Source organism: Coregonus clupeaformis, chromosome 15 (assembly GCF_020615455.1).
Source record: "Coregonus clupeaformis isolate EN_2021a chromosome 15, ASM2061545v1, whole genome shotgun sequence".
NCBI lineage: Eukaryota > Metazoa > Chordata > Actinopteri > Salmoniformes > Salmonidae > Coregonus > Coregonus clupeaformis.
The window spans coordinates 18,183,300-18,194,893 of record NC_059206.1 but is presented as its reverse complement, the minus strand read 5'-3'; the positions used below and the strand labels follow the sequence as shown (position 1 = coordinate 18,194,893).

The 11,594-nt window shown below is 42.2% G+C and overlaps 1 protein-coding gene across 1 annotated transcript in view; it reads left to right on the top strand.

Moving 5' to 3' along the window:
• Positions 1-272: 272 nt before the first annotated feature.
• Positions 273-11,594, top strand: part of LOC121582239 (tetratricopeptide repeat protein 28-like) — a 70,255-nt gene continuing 58,933 nt past the window's right edge. The window contains 2 exon segments of the mRNA XM_041897913.1: positions 273-1,148; positions 11,084-11,231. Of these exon segments, the coding sequence (XP_041753847.1) occupies positions 1,122-1,148; positions 11,084-11,231 (175 nt within the window). The 5' untranslated portion in view covers positions 273-1,121.

Here is an 11,594-nt window from a genome sequence, read left to right as displayed (position 1 = left end):
GCTAGACATTCACGCTATATGCACACCCATCCACCCTGACCAACCACTCTTAAGTAACCTTCTGTCTTAATAACCATACCAAACATAACATATCATAGTAATTTGAGTGGTCATATTTACGTTTTCTATGTTACGTCTCGTGTATGAGACCAGACTGGAGCATCTGTAACATAACATTGATAAGTGGTGACGGCTCTATGACCCTGTGGAGTGCGAGCTCTAGCTACCTCTCTTTCACATACTCGCAGTCTTTCCATAAGCACACACAGCGGGAGTGGAGCGCGCGCCGGGGAGGGAGTTCATTCCCCTACGCTACTCCAGTCTCCACCCATAGCCTCACTAGCCCCGTTGTTCCAGCAACCGATATCCGGGAAGATAGTCCAAGGATTTTTTAGACAGTGGACAGTTTCGTTTTTTACTCTTGCAGTGACGGGCTCGCTCATATTTCGCCGTCTCTCGGTTTTTCTATGTAGGCTATCTCACGCTGTTTTTTGGATTTCTTTTTTTGGAATTACTTCCTGTTGTAATTCTGCATCGCAAGTTTTGTAGCCAGAGAGATGTGACACTGACTGCAAAACGTATGACATTATTACAGGGTTGTGGTACCTACATACTACATCCATCCACTCACAGACTACCCAACCTTAAGATAACGGACCACAAATCCACAATAGCTAGCCTATTATTAAGCTATAGAAACTGTTTGATGGATGTAAGACTGCATGGCTATCACACATCATAATCTGAAATGTATTCATAAAAATAATAACGGGACATCAAACTTCTATCAGCCTGAATTTCATTCTTAACCTAAACTCCCAAAAGTGATTGTCCAGCAGTGTCCCATGTCCAAGGAGGACTATAAGCTGTTTCAGCCGAAGCACGCGCTTTCTCTCTACCACCTTGTAGACTGACCTGGATGTACGTTTTGACGTGGGCTTTAACGGAGACACCCAGGTGGCCGTTACACCCCCGGTGTCAACCCAGTCCTCCGCAGGACAGAGAGGGGCTAGGCGACAGCACTGAGCCCCGAGGCTCAGTGGGCGGTATGATGACTGACTTTCAGTCCCCCTCCACAGGCTGAGTGACACTTTGATGCTGGACTTTTGTGGTTTTCAAATATGATGAAATGGCAGCCCCGGAAGAAGGTAATTGGGACTTGTACATAGGGCATCTTTCTGGACGCTGAGGCTACAAGTTGCCTTGCAATGCACGGTTAAAAATTGGATGATGGCATGGGGGTTGTGTCACTATTGTCTTTGTGTTCTGCAAAAAGTTGAGTGTCCAGTCCAGTCCATACATGGAGGGATATGTCAGATGCACGTAGGCTACTAGCCAAGATCACACACACATTCTCTCTCACACACTCACAGACACACACACACATAAACACCCGCACACACACCACACTCAGATAGGACCTGTGGGAAAATAACTCTACTCGTTCCCATTGTGTACAGATAACTGATAGGGTCTGTAATCTGCTGGAGTGGTAATAGGAGGCACATACACACAACGAGAGAGAGAGAGAGAGAGAGAGAGAGAGAGATCACACTGTAATCCCCTATAATTCTCAGGAAAGAAACAATGACTTCTCCTAATGTACTTAATGCCTATCTCTCTGGAGATATAGTACTGTGTGTAACGACCAGGTTTGTAATGTGATGGTGTATAAATAGCTCCTGAATTGTCCTAATTATAAACAGATGAATGACTATTTATGCCCTATCTGGTATATAAATAGCTCCTGGATTGTCATAAACAGATTAATGACTGTTTATGCCCTATCTACACTACCGGTCAAAAGTTTTAGAACTCCTACTCATTCAAGGGATTTTCTTTATTTTTACTATTTTCTACATTGTAGAATAGTAGTGAAGACATCAAAACTATGAAATAACACATATGGAATCATGTAGTAACCAAAAAAGTGTTAAACAAATCAAGATTCTTCAAATAGCCACCCTTTGCCTTGATGACAGCTTTGCACACTCTTGGCATTCTCTCAACCAGCTTCATGAGGTAGTCACCTGGAATGCATTTCAATTAACAGGTGTGCCTTCTTAAAAGTTAATTTGTGGAATTTCTTTCCTTCTTAATGTGTTTGAGCCAATCAGCTGTGTTGTGACAAGGTAGGGGGGTATACAGAAGATAGCCCTATTTGGTTAAAGACCAAGTCCATATTATAGCAAGAACAGCTCAAATAAGCAAAGAGAAACGACAGTCCATCATTTTTTGAGATTTTTGGTTCCAACCGCCGTGTCTTTGTGAGACGCGGTGTGGGTGAACAGATGATCTCCGCATGTGTATTTCCCACCGTAAAGCATGGAGGAGGAGGTGTTATGGTGTAGGGGTGCTTTGCTGGTGACACTGTCAGTGATTTATTTAGAATTCAAGGCACACTTAACCAGCATGGCTACCACAGCATTCTGCAGCGATACGCCACCACATCTAGTTTGGTCTTAGTGGGACTATCATTTGTTTTTCAACAGGACAATGACCCAACACACCTCCAGGCTGTGTAAGGGGTATTTTACCAAGAATGCGAGTGATGGAGGGCTGCATCAGATGACCTGGCCTGCACAATCCCCCGACCTCAACCAAATTGAGATGGTTTGGGATGAGTCGGACCACAGAGTGAAGGAAAAGCAGCCAACAAGTGCTCAGCATATGTAGGAACTCCTTCAAGACTGTTGGAAAAGCATTCCAGGTGAAGCTGGTTGAGAGAATGCCAAGAGTGTGCAGAGCTGTCATCAAGGCAAAGGGTGGCTATTTGAAGAATCTCAAATATAAAATATATTTTGATTTGTTTAATACTTTTATGGTTACTACATGATTCCATATGTGTTATTTCATAGTTTTGATGTCTTCACTATTATTCTACAATGTAGAAAATAGTAAAAATAAAGAAAACCCTGTGTGTGTACCTGTACCTGTACCTTGCATGGGTTTATTAGTCGTGTTACTATGACTAAAACACCCCACACACCAGGACCTAGGACTAGAGTAGTGTTGATCAAGTGTTTATTGATCATTAGTTGAATCAGGTGTGTTAGTGCTGGGCTGAAACAAAAGCATGCACCTCCTGTATTTCTCCAGGACCAGGTTTATTGAGTACTGTAGATTCTCTCCCTTTTACTACTGGTGTTTACCCTAGCTTCAGAAGACAGACAGTGTATGTGTCTGCCTCTGTTTGTGTACATTCAGTGTTGCATTAAATCACGGGTGAAGGTAAGGCGGTACAGTCCGGTACGTCGTCCCAGCAAAATATATAGTGGGGGTATGCCTTACCGGTAAAACATGAGCCTATCACAATAACTAAAACAAAGTGGCAAGAAAACTGTTACCGCATGTCAGAGGAATGACAAATTAGCGAATGGACTTTAAAACGAGTATAGCCTACGCTGCAAAATATAACATAAAATGCCATTTAGCAGACGCTTTTATCCAAAGCGACTTACAGTCATGTGTGCATACATCTTTAGGTATGGGTGGTCCCGGGGATCGAACCCACTACCCTGGCGTTACAAGCGCCATGCTCTACCAATTGAGCTACAGAGGACCACATGCGATGTGGTTAGACGAAAACACTGACATTTTGGCAAGGCAGAGCAGCAGTGGACACATACATTCTGGCCCAATGACAATCGCCAAATGTCATTACGCGTTTTGGTATTTTGTGTAACAGATGTCTCTTTCTATTCATAACTTTTTGGAGGCTGGAAATGTTGCGAGTGGATGGATGAACGTGCGCGGGTAGCCTAGTGAAGGAACCCTTTGAAGTGATTGTTTGACAATCCGATGAAAACATCATTACTGGTTGTGTTTATGCCACAATAAAAGGTAATACATTTGAAAAGTTAGATGACAAATCGTTACGACTAGGCCCACATAGATCCTATCCACTTTCACCCCTGCATTAAATATGAGTAATGTGTGTTGGCTGTTGACAGTCTCAGTGAGACTCTCTCTATGATAGTGCGTGTGTGTGTCTCATCTGAGCGTTTGTGTGTGGCAGAGAAGAGAGACTCCTCATAAATAGTTTCAGTAGTGTTTGATTGACAGATTTCGCTTTTGCTTCTCCCATTCCCTCACTTTCTCTTACTCTTTCTCTCTCCCAAGGGGTTGTGACTGATAGGTTTCTGTGTTTTCTTGTCCCCTAACAATGCTTCTGGTATAATGTATTTACTTGCAATACAGCCTCTTATAACCGTACTTTGACTTACCCCTCCCTCACTTCCTCTCCCCCTTAGCAGGAGTGCTTTGTAAGTCCCTGTGTGTAATATTGCAACACAATAACTTTATCAGGGCACAAATTTATGACAGAGTATTCCTTTAGCTACAACAACTTGAAAATGTTCCAGATCTCATGCCAATGTTGCTAGGCCGTTGTGTGTTGCTGACTCTCTACCATCTACTGTAGAACCTAAAAGGGTTCTTCAGCTGTCCCCATAGGAGAACCCTTTGAAGAACCCTTTTTGGTTCCAGGTAGAAGAACCATTTGGGTTCCATGTAGAATCCTTTCCACAGAAGGTTCTATGGAACCAAAAAGGGTTATTCTATGGGGACAGCCAAATAACCCTTTTGGAGTTTTTCTAAGAGTGTATGTGTGTATACAGTATGCCAGTCAATGTATCAATGTGTGTGTGTGTGTGTGCCCTCCTCTCCTCTCCCCTCTCTCTATCTCTCCTCCCCCCTCTCTCTATCTCTCTCTCTTTCCCCTCCACTATTTCATTTAATGCCAATCAACCATGTAGATCCTCCAAGGAGATACTGTCAGTCAGTGAGATCTCTCTGTTATGTAACGTAGTCTATCCATGAAATTATATTCTCATCTTTCTTTTTCTCTCTTGCTGTCTCTCCTCTCCTCTCCGCCTCACTGCTGCTCCTCCCCTCTGCCTTTCATGTCAACCGAGCGTAGATACAAAGTTGTGATGTACCATTGCTCACCCCAGCTATGAGAGAAAGTGTGCATGCATGTGAGAAGTGGGCCCAGTGTCAGCAAGCAGCAGTCAGATGTGCAATGTGGAGCATTGAGAAGATGGAGAGGTTATTTTTAGTGTGTCCATCGTACCTGTGCAAAACCTTAGAGGTGCTGCTGGGAAAATACTCCACCTTACCCAGTGTGTGTGGGTTTGTGTGCATGTTTGTGTGTATGTGTGAGAGAGAGAGAGATTTGACATTGGGTTGCGGTATAGACACACAAAAACACACACATACACAAAATGTGTGACTCTATTAGCTCCCAGCACGTGGTCAGACACCATTTGGCATGATGTGATGTTAAATAATTCAGAGAAACATGCTAGTGACACACACACACACACACAGACACAAACTCACACACACACCACATAAGCACAGGGTAACATACATCTGAATTAGACTGGTGTGTGGATATAACATTAAATATTTAATACTACAGCACTGCATGGTGAGAGAACAAAGAGCTATAATAACCAGACATTGCAGAGAAAAGGCGAGAATGTGTTGTGTTTGTGTGTGCATGCAGGAGTGTGTGCGTGTGTATGTGTGTATATGTGGTGTGGTGCAACAGCCAGTGGCGTTCATTACATGGTCTTACAGAGGCAGGCAGTAGGAGAGCAAATGTCACAGTGACTGAAAAGGCCAGGAGCAATATGGGACATCTCAGGAGAGAAAGAGATGTAGGTAGAGAAAGGGATGGGTAGAGAGAGAGGGAAGAGAGTGAGAGAAATGCGGGGTGATTCTGCATGTGGGTTCCTCTTTTCTCCTCATAATCTCATTACAGCTTCTTGTGGTGGTAAATTGAACAGTAATTGGCAGACATTAACCAGGTTTCCATCCAACCTTTTTATGTAAGTAAAGTACATGTCGGATAAAAAATGTCACGACAGGCCTGATGGAAACAGCAAATTTGCCAGTAAAGTTTCCAAATGTAGACAAACCGAAATACGCTAGAGAAGGTGGGATCTTTTGTTGGTAACATTTATTATGCGAGAAATGGCGGTGGAAACGCTTTTATGCACAAATATTGATATAACAAGCATCATATCGAAGTAAATTTGGGAGTCACGCGATGATATGTTGTGTGGTCCTCCCACTACGAGTCGGGAAACCATGCAGTTTATTAGGCTACAGATTAAATACATTTTGAACTTCAAAGTGTGGTGAAAGTGCACAGTGATGAGTTTGATGCTCCTTTCCAATAAATATTGAGGGTCTTATTCTGGTGACATAATGATCAATGCTTGGCTGCTGTTTGATAAATAAAAATAATCTCGCTCTTTTGGCCATATTAATCTCATAATGTATGCTATTCCCGCACTATATCTTTGAGATGTTGGCTAGAGCACACGTGCAATACCTGAGTGGGCACACTAAACATTTTTTGTGACAAAACCATCAGTTGAGTTGAAAATGCGATGGAAACCCATTTAACTTGTATTTTTTATTCGGTACATGGGAATTTAACCGCAAAAGTAATTTTTATGTACACAACGTCATCACGCACAGCCTTTTATCTGCCACAAGTCAATTTGATGGAAACATCTCTGGTGGGAAAATACTGTTTTCATTCAGATTTCAGAATATTCGCATGAAAATCTGTCGCCAATTGGATGGAAACCTAGCTAGTGAGCATGATATGATCACGTGCTGGCTGGCTCTCTCTCTCTCTCCCGCTCTCTCTCTCTCCCTCTCTCTCACACACACACATACTCACACAAATGGCACTGTCTTCTACCAAAATTTTAAAGGCCCTCCTCTTGGCCGCAGAGACAACATGCAACCATTTTAAAGCTAATTTCCTACAATTCTACACCTTTTGCCATGGGGCAGAGAGAAAATATTTCAGTTCTAAAGCTAGTTTCCTGAAATTCTATACATTATTTCATGGGGCTGAGAGAAAAAAATGTAGTTTTAAAGCAAATTTTCTGCAGTTCGACACATTTTACCATGGCTTATGCCATGTTCTTTTGGTATCTGAATGACTCAAACATTATAATAAAATCAATGGGGGGCCACCATGCCATGACATTTTAGAAAATGTTGAATCTCCCTGACTGTCTAGTTTATTTTGGTCATTGTTAGTTCTCAAAGATGATCTTAATTAAAAAATATATATAGATCCATTATCTTTTCTACATACTATATATCATGTTTTAGTAGTTTAAGTTTTCACTGAAAACGTTTTACCATCCATGATTATTATACATTTTTGTGGCGCCAACAATTTAACAGTGGTGGTCTGCCGCTGCTAAATGAATATATTAGAGAGAGGAGAGAGATGGAGGGATAATTAAAATGCAGATGTCGGCTGATCTAACAGGTGTTTTGCTCCATGTCTCCCTCACTCACTGTCATGGTAGGATGTAAACAGTGTGATGCAGGGACAGCTTCTCTCAGACGCATAAATACACTATTGGCATTGTCTGCTCCCCTCACACACACACGCACACGCACACACACACACACACACACACACACACACACACACACACACACACACACACACACACACACACACACAAATGGCCTTCTTCAAATTGTGGGGCTAGATATATAAAGTCCTTTAATTTCTAAATGGTAGAACAGATGAAAATACCCTCAAACAAAAGGTGACATTTTGTACTGTCGCCTCATATGAAACATTTGATATCAAATCCAAAATGCTAGAGTATAGAGCCAAATTTAAAATGTTAGCTTCTCTGTCCAAATACATATGTAGGGGAGTGTATACGGGTGATTCTACATAAGTGGTGCAAATTGCAGTCCCCCCCCAAAAAAAAGATTGAAAAAACAGTTAAGTCCAAACTTATTTACATCATGATATGTTCTAATTCAATCGAAGGCAATAAAAAACATATTGTTAAATTAATATAGTATAAAAGGGAGTGTACATACTATCTATCTTTCCCCACGGTCTGGTCAACACCTATTGAATTACACACACACACACACACACGCACACACACACACACACACTGGCGTCCTACTTCACGTCACTAGCCAGGGTCAATGCCACTTCTTTGACACACTCACTCGTTTATTCCCCATGTGACCCAAAGCAATTCCCTTCTTTTCTCTCTCCTTTTTATCTTGCCTCAGATAGCCAGACTCATTCCCCTGCTTCTCTCAGACGCATAAATACACTATTGGCGTTCCCTGCTCCCCTCACACAAACACACACACACACACACACACACACACACAAATGGCCTTCTGATCCTGTTAGCAGCAGGGCTGGCTCTGTTACACTGGTAATTAGACTGTCAATCAAAGTGTGAAAGTTTGTATGTGTGTGTCTTTGTTTCTCTGTGGTTTGGTTTTACTCTCCTTGTGGGTACCAGAAGTCCTCACAAGGATAGTAAAAGAAGGAAACTTTGGACAAGTGGGGACATATCACTGGTCCCCACAAGGAAAAAGGCTATTTTAGGCTTAGGGGTTAGGTTTAGGGTTAGGGTTACAATTAGGGTTAGGTTTAGTGTTAGGGTTTGAGGTTAGTGTTAGGGAAAATAGGATTTTGAATGGGAATACATTTTTGGGTCCCCACAAGGATAGTAAAACAAACCTGTGTGTGACCTGTAGTTTGAGGGGAGAACACACTCACACTCGGAGCAGTTACAGATGCGGTCAAATATATTGGCACCCTTGCACTTTACAATGGAGTACAATGGAGCCGAATGTTTCGTTTTTTTTATCTTTTCAAAACTGGTTGAATGGCTATTTTTTATCTTGTAGGCACCTGCAACTTACCACAGGGGAGAACAATTACATAACTCTATGCACAAGGACTACTTTTATAAATGTCCACAAAAACACATTTACTTGAACAACAGTGCAGATGCTAAATTTGGTAACGGAATGAAGGTTTGTGCTGGTGGTGCCATCATTCTATCAAACTTTGCATCTAATAATCCAAAACACAACCAAAACAAGCTGCAAATGCAACCAACAAGTGTGTAGAGTCACAAGCTTGATGTAGTCATTGCGTGCTGGGAAAATGGGACCAAATACTAAACGTTAATACATTATAAGTACATTTTGTCCAAATACTCATGACTTCTTCAAATGGGGGGGCTAGATATATAAAGTGCTTTAATTTCTAAATGGTAAAACAGATATGTATGGAAATACCCTCAAATAAAAGGTTACATTTTGTACTGTCACCTCATATGAAACATTTGATCTCAAACAAGAGGTTATTTTTGACTTTGAAGTAAAACGTCTGAATTTCAGTTTAGATGTTGTTGTTTTTCTTGGTCCTGTGCAGTTGTAAATCAAACAAATACATGTGTGAACACAAAGTTTTTACAATTTAAATTTTAACAGAAATAGTGAATTGTGCAAGGGTGCCAATATATTTGACTCCATATGTACTTGTGTTAGTCCACTCATTTGCCTTCTCCTATGATATATTCACATTTAATCATATGAATCGCTCAATGTATTCCAAAGCTTGTTGTTATTTCTCTCCAATGCTGACACAGTATACACAGTCCTCTGTAGCTCAGCTGGTAGAGCACGGCGCTTGTAACGCCAAGGTAGTGGGTTCGATCCCCGGGACCACCCATACACAAAATGTATGCATGCATAACTGTAAGTCGCTTTGGATAAAAGCGTCTGCTAAATGGCATATTATTATTCATTCTCAGACTGTGAGTAACTCTGTGTTGGTCTCAGCTGTAACTGGTTTCAATACAGTGTGTGGTTTTACTGCACTAAGGTAATGACCATGCTTGACCATGCTTGTCACTTATGAACATTTTTGAACATCTTGGCATGGTTCTGTTATAATCTCCACCCGGCACAGCCAGAAGAGGACTGGCCACCCCTCATAGCCTGGTTCCTCTCTAGGTTTCTTCCTAGGCTTTCGCCTTTCTAGGGAGTTTTTCCTAGCCACCGTGCTTCTACACCTGCATTACTAGCTGTTTGGGGTTTTAGGCTGGGTTTCTGTACAGCACTTCGAGATATTAGCTGATGTAAGAAGGGCTATATAAAATAAAATTGATTGATTGATTGATAATGGGGAGGTGTATTGGTGTGGTGAAGCAGTAAGACGATGAGTTGTGGTAGATATTAAGCTATGCATCATGTACCAGTGTTGTGTCTCTCAGCTGACACACAGTCCCTGGCTCACACTCTTCTGTCTGCTCTGCATGTCCTTTCTTATCTCCTCTCTTTCTCTTGTTCTTTTTCTCTCACACCTCTCTCTCTTTCCCTCTCTCCCTCTTCCACTTTCTTTCCCACCTCTCTCTCTCTTTCCCTCTCTCCCTCTTCCACTTTCTCTCTCACCTCTCTCTCAGCTTTTCTCCACCTTCTCTCTCTGTCTCCATTGCGTTGCCATCTGTTCTTGATTAATGGGAGCGGTAATTGAAGCATCTTGTTCATCCAGCGCGCATTCTCTGCTACACACACACACACACACACACACACACACACTCTCATCTCCTTGCTCCAGGTCTGGTATGGATCTGATGGACCCAGGCAACAGTCTGCTTCTACATGAACTGTCCCTCCAGCAGGTGGGCTTGTGGGGTAGAGGGGATATAGCCATATCACATAGGGAAGTAGGGGTTCATGGGGTTCTGGGGGAGCTGCCAGACATGCTAATAGACAGACTGACAGATCGGAGGGGGAGGGAGGAGGGGTCCAGACTCTACCTGCTGTCAGAAAGAGTCTGTCTGATTTTGTGAATTTGGTACGTTATAGTATTGGTGGGGAGCTTTGAGTATAGACTGATGCATACACACACACACACACACACACACACACACACAGTCAGTAGCAGTAGTCCTGCAGTGCTAATTGCTGATGTAGCTTTAAGAGTTTCCTATGATCTCCTCTCTTTCTCTCAACAGTATTATTATAACTTTTATCATCTTGTTAATTTAAATATACATGATTTTATTATTTATTGAATTCCTTTCTTTTTATGCATACAACAATCGTTTAATACATGTACAATCTATTTTACCAAATGAGAGCGCAAAATGAGAGGATGACTAGCTGTTGAATGTCCAGTATATCTAATATTTCTCTCTTTCCCCCTAACTTCTTCTCCCTCTCGCCCCCTCTCCTTCTCCGTTTCTCCCTCCATCAGGCATACTTCCGTCAGGGTGTGGCCCTGCAGTACCTTGGTCGCCATGCCGACGCCCTGGCAGCGTTTGCCTCTGGTTTAGCGCAGGACCCCAAAAGTCTCCAACTACTGGTGGGCATGGTTGAGGCTGCCATGAAGTCCCCACTACGAGGTGCAGTGTGTGTCTTTGCATGTTTGTGTTTATGCGTGAGTGTGTATGTGGATGTGTGTGCGTGTTTTACTCAGGGTCATAACACAATATCTGTGCTTTCAGCTAAGATATAGTGTAATTCAAAGCTGCTTCTTGTGACATCATCCACCCTGAATCAAACAGCTTCACTTATATTAGTGAGAGAAATACAGAAACACACAGCAGGAGTGTTTAAGAAACTGAATAAGATGCGAGGAGGTTCCATCAGACTGAATCATCATTCTTTTGGTTGTCATAATCCCTTCATTTACCCACAATCCATAATTTCTTTATATACCCAGTACCTCCAGGATAACACGTGGGATGTTAAAGCCCCCAAGAGAA